Consider the following 14,312-nt stretch of genomic DNA (forward strand, 5'->3'; position numbering starts at 1 on the left):
CAAAATTATGGTAGTGATGCTAAAATTAGTACTGAAGATAAAGATGTAGCAAACTGATAATAGTAATAATAATAATAATAATAATAATAATAATAATAATAATAATAATAACATAAAACCACTATTTTTGTAAAGAGATGTAATGTGTGAGGAAAGACAAAACTCATCATACAAATGTATATTAATCAGTGAATTGGAATATGATGTCAGTGATAGTTGTAGCTGAACTTTAAGTATGAAACCTTAGCTAAATGTCTCAAAACCTTATTTATGAGTTTATCAAGTCCTCACCAATTCTTTTGTTAGGTCAGTTGATGTCTTTCCATACACATTGAAATGGAAAATCCTTGGTGGAATAAAAAAAATAAATGGTAATTTTAAGTAATAACTGCCATAGTTCTGAACAAACAGAATAAGATGAGTAATAAATTACCTTTGAGTGTTGATTCATTCAAATAATATGAAAATGACATGGTTCTGTATATTCAGATTTGATTATCAATATAATTATGAGCATATTTCACAGAAAAGTCTATGATACCACTATGGAAATGATACAACTCAAAAAGAGCTAGCCCCTATAACAGACATGACACTGAAGTCTTTATTATGATTGTATTGAAACTTACATTTTCCACTGCAAGTTAATTAAATTTTACGTCATTTCCTTTTGTACTGAATGCAAGCCACAACTGTTTTCATAGCCACAGCACCAAAACAAAGACAACAGGGGTGCATGTCACCATATGCATGTCTCATATTGGTGTTTTAAGATCTGTGGTTTAATTATAACAACACCACTTGTGAGTGTTTGTTGTATGTGGCAGATAAAGGAAAAAATTAACAGAATTGACACACACTTTGAGCAGCTTCTTTAAACTCTTTAAACCAATAAAAACTTCATCTATTAAATGCAGAAACCTCTCCTACTGGGTAAGTAGAAAATTAAACCATACATTTTCAAACAACTAATGTTAAATAAAAATGAACTTTTAATTAAAATGTGTGTTTAAAAATAATCTATTATTTCTTTCTATTTCTATGAAGATATGTGCAGTAAGATGTATGTGAACTATTAATTGTATCGAGATTTTCACAAAACAATACTGGTAATAAGGCATCTTTTATGTATCTATCTACTTATTTCTGCCTAAAAATTACATTATAATGTTGTAAATACAACACACTGGCATTTTCACTCTATAAACATAAAAATATATGTCTCTAAAACAATGAAATGCAATGAAAATATAATTTATTAAATAAAATCATTTAAATGTTTCTTTTTTCATTGTTGAAACAAATAATTTATAAATGCAAAAACATTTACACAAAATATGACAATTTTGTTTAACATTTTTTACTTCTTTAAAATGCATCATTATTCTTCAAACACATATCACTAATATATATGGAGCTCTTAAAATAGTATCACATACACACTGAAGAATGCATTCTCTCCCCCCCCCCCTCTCTCTCTCTACCTGACACACACACACACACACACACACACACACACACACACACACACACACAATATGAACAATATCAAAACTATTTTGTTGCAATGGCAACAATGAGGACAATTGAGGATGCCATAATGTTCGCAACTGATATGTATTACTCTAGGATCACAGCATTAAATTAACTTATGTCAGAAGTGTGTACAGAAATGCCTTTAATTTCTGGACATATTTAAGACTCCTTCCAGGGACATTAAATGTTGAGATTACAAGAGAATAACTAATCTTGTCTTTTAATTTTACACTGACAAGTATATCCAAACAACATTCAATGTGTAAATAGTAATTATACAGTCAACTTACACCACACAATCTTTCTTTCTTATACAATAGCACTTCACATACTGAGAAAAAGTTAAATCCCCCCCCCCCCCCCCCTCCCGTCTCAGCACATTAATGGCAGAGATTGGTGATATATGTTTAATATCAACAATTTCCTTCAACAGCAATCATTTATCTACCAAACACTGTTAACAAAACAACAGTAATTCACATTACTCATAACATAAATACAGTAAAATGAGAATTACTTTTTGACAATTCTTTAACAGGTCCATAAAGTTTTTGATTAGTTCAACTAACAAAACTTCAGCATCTGCTTATTTACAAAATGTAATAATGAAGGGTGGAATCAATGAACATGTGATACTGGAGCTATGTAGTCATCTATTAATTAAAAGAAGGTGATGTTATTCTGATCACTCTGAATGGAGGCAGAACTTACTAACAACAATACTGATTACTCTACTTAGAGTACAATCTCTTATAAGTAAAGACTAGTGCCAGACTACATAATAACAATTAACTAATTGGTAATTTCAAATGAGGTCGTTTTGGTGGTGGTGTTGGTGGTGGAGTATTCCTGTCAGTTGGCTCAGGAATTCGAGGAGGCTGTAGGTAAACAAAAAGAAATGAACATCAAAATTTTGCTAGCTCCAATCCAATTCAATCATGTATATGGAAATCCTATTTCACGAAGTTTTTACATACAACTATCATAATAATTCGTTTCTTGAAACCAATAAATCATTTTACTGACAATTTTATTTATGCTTTTCTTCTCTTGGTGCACTTCTGGTGAACTTTATTATGAAGCTTAAATCATAAATGAAGAGAATTACTTCCACTTTACTGATTTGTGGAGGCAGGTCATTTACACATAGCAGTAACACACCAGTAGTAGTTATTTTCTGTATATGATTACTTGTATAAACTGATTAGATATCTTGTCGCAACTGTCCACTTTTCGTTAGTTAGACATTAAGGATACTAGTTACTACCTGAATGTTCGACGTAATAAACTTTATGTTTCTCCAAAAGAACATTATGATTTGTGTTTTAAGTAGATAGCAGAAATTAATAACAATATGAATTCCTTTTTTTTATAGGGTAGCTAAACATTTCCATTGTTTATTTTTTCTTAAAAATACATTGTAAAAGTGATGCAGTGCGTACTTTATATGACAGGCTTTAAACTGTTTGTTTGAAAGATTATCAACCCCATGAGAGTTTTTCTTTATACATATTTAACTATTTTCTTAATACAATAGAGGGAAACATTCCACGCGGGAAAAATATATTTAAAAACATAGATGATGTGACTTGCCATACGAAAGCGCTGGCAGGTCGATAGAAACACAAACAGACACATACATACAAACAAAATTCAGGCTTTCGCAACAAATTGTTGCCTCATCAGGAAAGAGGGAAGGAGAGGGAAAGACGAAAGGAAGTGGGTTTTAAGGGAGAGGGTAAGGAGTCATTCCAATCCCGGGAGCGGAAAGACTTACCTTAGGGGGAAAAAAGGACAGGTATACACTCGCACACACACACACACACACACACACACACACACACACACACACATATCCATCCACACATACAGACACAAGCTTGTGTCTGTATGTGTGGATGGATATGTGTGTGTGTGCGAGTGTATACCTGTCCTTTTTTCCCCCTAAGGTAAGTCTTTCCGCTCCCGGGATTGGAATGACTCCTTACCCTCTCCCTTAAAACCCACATCCTTTTGTCTTTCCCTCTCCTTCCCTCTTTCCTGATGAGGCAACAGTTTGTTGCGAAAGCTTGAATTTTGTGTGTATGTTTGTGTTTGTTTGTGTGTCTATCGACGAGCCAGCGCTTTCGTTTGGTAAGTCACATCATCATCTTTGTTTTTAGATATATAACTATTTTCTTAATTTCACATGAAGTTATTATACTGATGTAAAACTGACTGGATCTTTGTAGTACTATGTGATGCTATAATTATATTTATTTTGATCAGAATGCACCATTTTCCTGTGTTGTTAAAGATGCTATTGTTATAAATGTTTGCTATTTGCATGTTACTATGGGCTGCTTGGCTATTTTCTTTAACAACTGAATTGTCCTCATGATTGACAGGCTTCCCAATTTCTGTTTGTACTAGATCTCTTGTTGTTTTTACTGTACACTCAGGCTGATTAATTTTGTCTCATAACATTAGAATTTTGAACTTTTTGTAATTTTTTAAAAATTTGGCAGTAACTTTGTGATGTGAAGGCAGTCTGTGATTGTCTTATCCATTTTGTACCGGGTCTTTTATTGCAACATGGTGCTTTAACTTCCTTAATTATCCATGTCTTTAAATTAAACAGACAGGGGATCACACAAGGCATCCTTTGTGGGAGAAAAGGAAATGCCTTGTGACACACCACAAACTTTAAAATATTATGTTATGATGAATGGTAACAGTGCAGTATTATGTTATCACAGAAGACTTTTGCACAAATTCAAGAGCAGAAATGAAAAGGTGGCAGACATAAAGTTTGAAATATACTATGGCTGTTTAGTGAAATAAATATATTACCCCAGCAATATTACAAATGATGCATTGTGAATAGAATCAAAATGTGGTTTGCAGGCAGTGAAAATTGGATCAGGAATTATCTGTCACAAGAACTGCAACTATAGTTGCAGAAACATCAAACAACACTGAGGACACCAATAACAGCTGTGGAGAGGTGACTCGTAATATCTGTGAGTAAGCAGCTGTGTGAAGAGTGTAACCATAACTGAGCAATAAAGTCCAAATGTGATGCAGAGGTGCATGAAGACGTATGTGCAAGAGGTCTCCAGATCAAAGTACGGGCAAGGTTCTGCCATACCAGAGTCAATGCATCAAGTAGAGAGAGCCACTAGAAGTAACATACAGCTAAATGATTTAAGTTATGGTTCAGAACCACAGAGAGTGTGATGTTATAGACAAAGTAGTTTCAATAAAAGTTTTAATTGTAATCAAGTTTAAATTTTCTTTCACGTAGTGTACCCTTAAGTAAGGCTGAAGTAGGAAAGCGAAACCCTAAATTTATTGTATCTAATAAGACACATTTTTGAGGATTGTAGCAAAAGGCCGAGGAACCTTTTAGAAATGGAAAAAAAGAATTGATTAAAAGCTTATTAAATTACTGAATGTATGTGTATAGAAAGGGAATGATATTGGCTGTATACCAAAACAGAAACGATTTATTAAACACAACAGAAAGACATGAAAAAGTACTAAAGTTAGTTGTTGATCAACTGAAAGATGAAAAAGACCAATTAGTGATATTGATACTGCTTTGTCAAAAGACAGAAAAAGTTCCAAGACATGATGAACATTGATTCTAAAGTTGCATTTTCAGCAGAGAAAAGCCAGAGGCTTTTCATAGTATGCAAAGAGGAAACAGTCATAAGAATGACTGCATGTCGAGAAAAGTAAATCAACGCAAGACACAGTCCCTCACGAGAATTCCGAGGAAGGAGAAGCTAGAAGCCTATTTCCTACATGTTAAACTTGATGTAACATAAGAAAAAGTAGAAAAGAGAGCCATTAATATATATTTGTATCTAAATGTGAAAATGAAAAAATGATCAAAATGCAAATTTCACATACAAATGTGACTAGAGCCAAATTAACAGCATATAAAATTAGGACAATTTTTTTTCAATAAGTCAGTATTTGAAATGAACCTAAGGTGGACATGACACTGTACTCAGCTTCTTCAAGGAATATCATTTGATCCGGTGAGAGGATCGATAGGTTCTCTTTCCATAATTCGGTGGTTTGTAGGGAAAGTATTTGATGAAGATAAATGGGGAGGGTGCTGCAGTGGGCAGTGTAAAAGATTCATTTTGGCCTCTTGCAATGAACACTTCTTGTGGCTACCCACAAAACAAAGCACAAAGATCAAACAATGTAAACTCCATGTAGGAATATCAATAATGTAGGAGAAGATAGATTTCTACTTACCACAAAGATAACACACTTAAGTTGCAGACAGGCACAATTAAAAGACACTTACATGTAATCTTTCAGCCACAGCCTTTGTCAGAAAAAGACAAACACCACCATTCATTCACACAAGCAAGCACGCCAGCAGCTCCGGCAAGAATGCCTTCTGGCATTCTGGCCGTGCTGCTGGAGTTGGTGGCCATGTGTGCGTGTGGTGTGCTCACTCAAGTGAATGAGTGGTGCGTGTTCCTCTTATCCAACAAAGGCTGTGGCCAAAAACTTATGTGCAAGTGTCTTCTAATTGTGCCTGTGTGCTACTTAGCATGTTACCTTTACAGCAAGTACCAATCTACCATTACATTGTTAAGGAATAAAGCTCATTATCTGTTCTTCAACATAAGGATGGAATTTACTGATGTTTATTCAAGTATACTGTGACAAAGCAAGTGGGATAATTTTAATTCCCCTCTTGTTTTGCCATCTGCCTCCTTAAATTTGTTTTGTTACTTGTAACTATTTACCATCAGCATAAGTTAATATTATCTGCATTTTCATAAAAGAGAAAGATCGGCCCTCAGTTTTAAAGAATGTAACACCAGATCTTATTTTTTGTTTAGTTTTATGTATATAATTGATTTTCTAATTTATTTTGACTATTACTAGTTAGTATCTTTTATTATAGGTTGAAATCCGTAATTGTTTCATAACTTAAATTGTATTGTTGGCATATAAACAAGTATAAATTCTGTAAAAATTGTAAACATTTGGAAGACAAAGTACAAGTAATCTTAAAGTATCTATTTAGCTCTATTCAAAACATGTTACCAAAACCAGCCATCCATTAATTCCAAAGTAATTGACAGTTTTGTCAAAAGTATTGTACGCGTAACTATATTTGTTAATTTCATGATTTAAACAAACAATTCGCCACAAACCTCATAGTAGAAGAAACTGTTAAGAATATGCAATTTTTCGACGTATTCAGTTAATTGAGCGAGTTCAGTTTTAATTGTAATTTCTGCAAATTTAACTTTAAACAATGTGTAGTTTCAGCACCTATTATTGTGATGATATAAAAGGGCCCAATTTTTGGTCATGAGACAATCAGTCCACAGCCGAGTTTCTGACGGGTAACCTGTGCTGGTTAGAACAACAACAATGCTTCAAATTAACTGTGGAATAAGTGTTAAACAATTAGGCTGTGTGTAAAAACAGTGACAGTGTCTGCTCCTTATGTACCTGATTATTCTTCAAGAACTTTGAACTTTGTAGTAAGTCTCCCCTGACTCGCAGTTGTGGGTGACTTTCCCAAAATCTACCCCTTTTTCTAGATCTCTTAAGTCCTTTTCCTTCACCTTCTTCCTTCCCCTTCAACTCTTCTGCCTGAAGGAGGAGCCACTGGCTCCGAAAGCTTGCCAATGTCAACAGTCTTAAGTGTCTGCTCTGCCATCATTGGTGAGTAAGCTTTTTATATATCTGAATAAATTGACTGTTTTCATGATTATGATGTAATTAACTTATAATAGTGGACTGTTAAATATATTTAAGCAGTATTTGGCAACTGACACATCACTCACCTATTTTTGCTAATCTATACAAAACTGTATGGTGGAAAGTTTCATTAAGAAATAGGGAGCTGCATTTGTCTTTAGTTGAGTGACTGTCTCCACATGAGCAAACAATGGTGCTGATACAGTTATAAAACACTGTAGCGAGCAGTAGGATAATGAAAAAAAAAAGAAAACCACACACACAGTTATGAGGGGTACAGGAAAACTCTCATATAAAGATGTTAATATTCATTTGGATATAATAGAGGGAAACATTCCACGTAGGAAATATATATCTAAAAACAAAGATGATGTGACTTACCAAATGAAAGTGCTGGCAGATCGACAGACACACAAACAAACACAAACATACACACAAAATTCAAGCTTTCGCAACAAACTGTTGCCTCATCAGGAAAGAGGGAAGGAGAGGGAAAGACGAAAGGATGTGGGTTTTAAGGGAGAGGGTAAGGAGTCATTCCAATCCCGGGAGCGGAAAGACTTACCTTAGGGGGAAAAAAGGACGGGTATACACTCGCACACACACACATATCCATCCACACATATACAGACACAAGCAGACATGTTTAAAGATATTTAAAAATATGTCTGCATCAAACCAGTCTCAGGACTGAAGACCACAACAACAACAACATAATCTTCATTGTAAAGAACAGTTTGGTTTCAGGTCTGGTAAAAGCACACAATCAGCTATAGCTCATTTTACAAATGTTGTTCTGGAAGCACTAAATAAAGGAGATCATATAACAGGCATCTCCCTTGACTTCAGCAATGACTGCAATACACTAGACCGCACAGTTCTGTTAAATAAACTGGAAGCTTCACGTATGAGAGGGGTATCAAATAACTGGTTTTGTTCATATCTAAAAAACAGAGTGCAATGGTTAGAGATCTCTCAAACAAACTCCAAGCATACCATAAAACACCTTTCTGGCCCAGAATACATTAATATTCGGACTCCCCCAAGGAAGTGTGCTTGACCCAATACTCTTCTTGATATACATCAACGATTTTTCCACAGAGTGTTAAACACAGTGAAACAGTATTGTTTACTGGTGACAGTAAAATTCTAATCAGTGAAACATCAACATATGTATTAAAGGACAAAGCTGAAGAAACAGTCTTGCATGTATGTAAATGAGTTGGCAACAACAAATTAACTTTATATGTGAAAAGAATTAGTTTCCACATAAGCAGAAAAGTAAAAAAAAATTCTTTAAAAGTGAAAGATGAATTCACAGAATGTGTATCACAAACAAAACTTCTAGAGATGCACGCTGATGCATGACTAAAATAGATCGAGCATGTTACTGCCCTTAGGAAATGAATAGCTTCAGCATGCTTTGCACTTAGAAGAGCTCATGCATCAGAACAACATATTTTGCATATGTTCATAGTGTGAGGAGTTATGGGATAATTTTCTGAGGAACAAATGAGCAGAACATACAAAAAATATTTAAGCTATAAAAAAAGGACTGTACAAATTATGATAAAAAGTAGCATGAGAACTCACTGCACTGAGTTGTTTAAAGCTATGGGAATCTTGACCGTTCCATGTGAGTACATTTTTCAAACAGTGATCCACACTAAAAAAATGACATTGATCAGAACCCCACGAACAGGTCTCTACACGACAGGTCTCTACACGACAGGTCTCTACACGACAGGTCTCTACACGACAGGTCTCTACACGACAGGTCTCTACACGACAGGTCTCTACACGACAGGTCTCTACACGACAGGTCTCTACACGACAGGTCTCTACACGACAGGTCTCTACACGACAGGTCTCTACACGACAGGTCTCTACACGACAGGTCTCTACACGACAGGTCTCTACACGACAGGTCTCTACACGACAGGTCTCTACACGACAGGTCTCTACACGACAGGTCTCTACACGACAGGTCTCTACACGACAGGTCTCTACACGACAGGTCTCTACACGACAGGTCTCTACACGACAGGTCTCTACACGACAGGTCTCTACACGACAGGTCTCTACACGACAGGTCTCTACACGACAGGTCTCTACACGACAGGTCTCTACACGACAGGTCTCTACACGACAGGTCTCTACACGACAGGTCTCTACACGACAGGTCTCTACACGACAGGTCTCTACACGACAGGTCTCTACACGACAGGTCTCTACACGACAGGTCTCTACACGACAGGTCTCTACACGACAGGTCTCTACACGACAGGTCTCTACACGACAGGTCTCTACACGACAGGTCTCTACACGACAGGTCTCTACACGACAGGTCTCTACACGACAGGTCTCTACACGACAGGTCTCTACACGACAGGTCTCTACACGACAGGTCTCTACACGACAGGTCTCTACACGACAGGTCTCTACACGACAGGTCTCTACACGACAGGTCTCTACACGACAGGTCTCTACACGACAGGTCTCTACACGACAGGTCTCTACACGACAGGTCTCTACACGACAGGTCTCTACACGACAGGTCTCTACACGACAGGTCTCTACACGACAGGTCTCTACACGACAGGTCTCTACACGACAGGTCTCTACACGACAGGTCTCTACACGACAGGTCTCTACACGACAGGTCTCTACACGACAGGTCTCTACACGACAGGTCTCTACACGACAGGTCTCTACACGACAGGTCTCTACACGACAGGTCTCTACACGACAGGTCTCTACACGACAGGTCTCTACACGACAGGTCTCTACACGACAGGTCTCTACACGACAGGTCTCTACACGACAGGTCTCTACACGACAGGTCTCTACACGACAGGTCTCTACACGACAGGTCTCTACACGACAGGTCTCTACACGACAGGTCTCTACACGACAGGTCTCTACACGACAGGTCTCTACACGACAGGTCTCTACACGACAGGTCTCTACACGACAGGTCTCTACACGACAGGTCTCTACACGACAGGTCTCTACACGACAGGTCTCTACACGACAGGTCTCTACACGACAGGTCTCTACACGACAGGTCTCTACACGACAGGTCTCTACACGACAGGTCTCTACACGACAGGTCTCTACACGACAGGTCTCTACACGACAGGTCTCTACACGACAGGTCTCTACACGACAGGTCTCTACACGACAGGTCTCTACACGACAGGTCTCTACACGACAGGTCTCTACACGACAGGTCTCTACACGACAGGTCTCTACACGACAGGTCTCTACACGACAGGTCTCTACACGACAGGTCTCTACACGACAGGTCTCTACACGACAGGTCTCTACACGACAGGTCTCTACACGACAGGTCTCTACACGACAGGTCTCTACACGACAGGTCTCTACACGACAGGTCTCTACACGACAGGTCTCTACACGACAGGTCTCTACACGACAGGTCTCTACACGACAGGTCTCTACACGACAGGTCTCTACACGACAGGTCTCTACACGACAGGTCTCTACACGACAGGTCTCTACACGACAGGTCTCTACACGACAGGTCTCTACACGACAGGTCTCTACACGACAGGTCTCTACACGACAGGTCTCTACACGACAGGTCTCTACACGACAGGTCTCTACACGACAGGTCTCTACACGACAGGTCTCTACACGACAGGTCTCTACACGACAGGTCTCTACACGACAGGTCTCTACACGACAGGTCTCTACACGACAGGTCTCTACACGACAGGTCTCTACACGACAGGTCTCTACACGACAGGTCTCTACACGACAGGTCTCTACACGACAGGTCTCTACACGACAGGTCTCTACACGACAGGTCTCTACACGACAGGTCTCTACACGACAGGTCTCTACACGACAGGTCTCTACACGACAGGTCTCTACACGACAGGTCTCTACACGACAGGTCTCTACACGACAGGTCTCTACACGACAGGTCTCTACACGACAGGTCTCTACACGACAGGTCTCTACACGACAGGTCTCTACACGACAGGTCTCTACACGACAGGTCTCTACACGACAGGTCTCTACACGACAGGTCTCTACACGACAGGTCTCTACACGACAGGTCTCTACACGACAGGTCTCTACACGACAGGTCTCTACACGACAGGTCTCTACACGACAGGTCTCTACACGACAGGTCTCTACACGACAGGTCTCTACACGACAGGTCTCTACACGACAGGTCTCTACACGACAGGTCTCTACACGACAGGTCTCTACACGACAGGTCTCTACACGACAGGTCTCTACACGACAGGTCTCTACACGACAGGTCTCTACACGACAGGTCTCTACACGACAGGTCTCTACACGACAGGTCTCTACACGACAGGTCTCTACACGACAGGTCTCTACACGACAGGTCTCTACACGACAGGTCTCTACACGACAGGTCTCTACACGACAGGTCTCTACACGACAGGTCTCTACACGACAGGTCTCTACACGACAGGTCTCTACACGACAGGTCTCTACACGACAGGTCTCTACACGACAGGTCTCTACACGACAGGTCTCTACACGACAGGTCTCTACACGACAGGTCTCTACACGACAGGTCTCTACACGACAGGTCTCTACACGACAGGTCTCTACACGACAGGTCTCTACACGACAGGTCTCTACACGACAGGTCTCTACACGACAGGTCTCTACACGACAGGTCTCTACACGACAGGTCTCTACACGACAGGTCTCTACACGACAGGTCTCTACACGACAGGTCTCTACACGACAGGTCTCTACACGACAGGTCTCTACACGACAGGTCTCTACACGACAGGTCTCTACACGACAGGTCTCTACACGACAGGTCTCTACACGACAGGTCTCTACACGACAGGTCTCTACACGACAGGTCTCTACACGACAGGTCTCTACACGACAGGTCTCTACACGACAGGTCTCTACACGACAGGTCTCTACACGACAGGTCTCTACACGACAGGTCTCTACACGACAGGTCTCTACACGACAGGTCTCTACACGACAGGTCTCTACACGACAGGTCTCTACACGACAGGTCTCTACACGACAGGTCTCTACACGACAGGTCTCTACACGACAGGTCTCTACACGACAGGTCTCTACACGACAGGTCTCTACACGACAGGTCTCTACACGACAGGTCTCTACACGACAGGTCTCTACACGACAGGTCTCTACACGACAGGTCTCTACACGACAGGTCTCTACACGACAGGTCTCTACACGACAGGTCTCTACACGACAGGTCTCTACACGACAGGTCTCTACACGACAGGTCTCTACACGACAGGTCTCTACACGACAGGTCTCTACACGACAGGTCTCTACACGACAGGTCTCTACACGACAGGTCTCTACACGACAGGTCTCTACACGACAGGTCTCTACACGACAGGTCTCTACACGACAGGTCTCTACACGACAGGTCTCTACACGACAGGTCTCTACACGACAGGTCTCTACACGACAGGTCTCTACACGACAGGTCTCTACACGACAGGTCTCTACACGACAGGTCTCTACACGACAGGTCTCTACACGACAGGTCTCTACACGACAGGTCTCTACACGACAGGTCTCTACACGACAGGTCTCTACACGACAGGTCTCTACACGACAGGTCTCTACACGACAGGTCTCTACACGACAGGTCTCTACACGACAGGTCTCTACACGACAGGTCTCTACACGACAGGTCTCTACACGACAGGTCTCTACACGACAGGTCTCTACACGACAGGTCTCTACACGACAGGTCTCTACACGACAGGTCTCTACACGACAGGTCTCTACACGACAGGTCTCTACACGACAGGTCTCTACACGACAGGTCTCTACACGACAGGTCTCTACACGACAGGTCTCTACACGACAGGTCTCTACACGACAGGTCTCTACACGACAGGTCTCTACACGACAGGTCTCTACACGACAGGTCTCTACACGACAGGTCTCTACACGACAGGTCTCTACACGACAGGTCTCTACACGACAGGTCTCTACACGACAGGTCTCTACACGACAGGTCTCTACACGACAGGTCTCTACACGACAGGTCTCTACACGACAGGTCTCTACACGACAGGTCTCTACACGACAGGTCTCTACACGACAGGTCTCTACACGACAGGTCTCTACACGACAGGTCTCTACACGACAGGTCTCTACACGACAGGTCTCTACACGACAGGTCTCTACACGACAGGTCTCTACACGACAGGTCTCTACACGACAGGTCTCTACACGACAGGTCTCTACACGACAGGTCTCTACACGACAGGTCTCTACACGACAGGTCTCTACACGACAGGTCTCTACACGACAGGTCTCTACACGACAGGTCTCTACACGACAGGTCTCTACACGACAGGTCTCTACACGACAGGTCTCTACACGACAGGTCTCTACACGACAGGTCTCTACACGACAGGTCTCTACACGACAGGTCTCTACACGACAGGTCTCTACACGACAGGTCTCTACACGACAGGTCTCTACACGACAGGTCTCTACACGACAGGTCTCTACACGACAGGTCTCTACACGACAGGTCTCTACACGACAGGTCTCTACACGACAGGTCTCTACACGACAGGTCTCTACACGACAGGTCTCTACACGACAGGTCTCTACACGACAGGTCTCTACACGACAGGTCTCTACACGACAGGTCTCTACACGACAGGTCTCTACACGACAGGTCTCTACACGACAGGTCTCTACACGACAGGTCTCTACACGACAGGTCTCTACACGACAGGTCTCTACACGACAGGTCTCTACACGACAGGTCTCTACACGACAGGTCTCTACACGACAGGTCTCTACACGACAGGTCTCTACACGACAGGTCTCTACACGACAGGTCTCTACACGACAGGTCTCTACACGACAGGTCTCTACACGACAGGTCTCTACACGACAGGTCTCTACACGACAGGTCTCTACACGACAGGTCTCTACACGACAGGTCTCTACACGACAGGTCTCTACACGACAGGTCTCTACACGACAGGTCTCTACACGACAGGTCTCTA

General features: G+C 41.4%; 1 protein-coding gene across 1 annotated transcript in view; it reads right to left on the minus strand.

The window, feature by feature from the left end:
* Nucleotides 1-2,005: 2,005 nt before the first annotated feature.
* Nucleotides 2,006-14,312, minus strand: part of LOC124787750 (dedicator of cytokinesis protein 1) — a 413,210-nt gene continuing 400,903 nt past the window's right edge. The window contains exon 34 of the mRNA XM_047254617.1: nt 2,006-2,414. Coding sequence (XP_047110573.1) covers nt 2,325-2,414 — 90 coding nt within the window. The 3' untranslated portion in view covers nt 2,006-2,324. The remainder of the gene's footprint in view (nt 2,415-14,312) is intronic.

The sequence above is a fragment of the Schistocerca piceifrons genome, chromosome 3, assembly GCF_021461385.2.
Source record: "Schistocerca piceifrons isolate TAMUIC-IGC-003096 chromosome 3, iqSchPice1.1, whole genome shotgun sequence".
NCBI lineage: Eukaryota > Metazoa > Arthropoda > Insecta > Orthoptera > Acrididae > Schistocerca > Schistocerca piceifrons.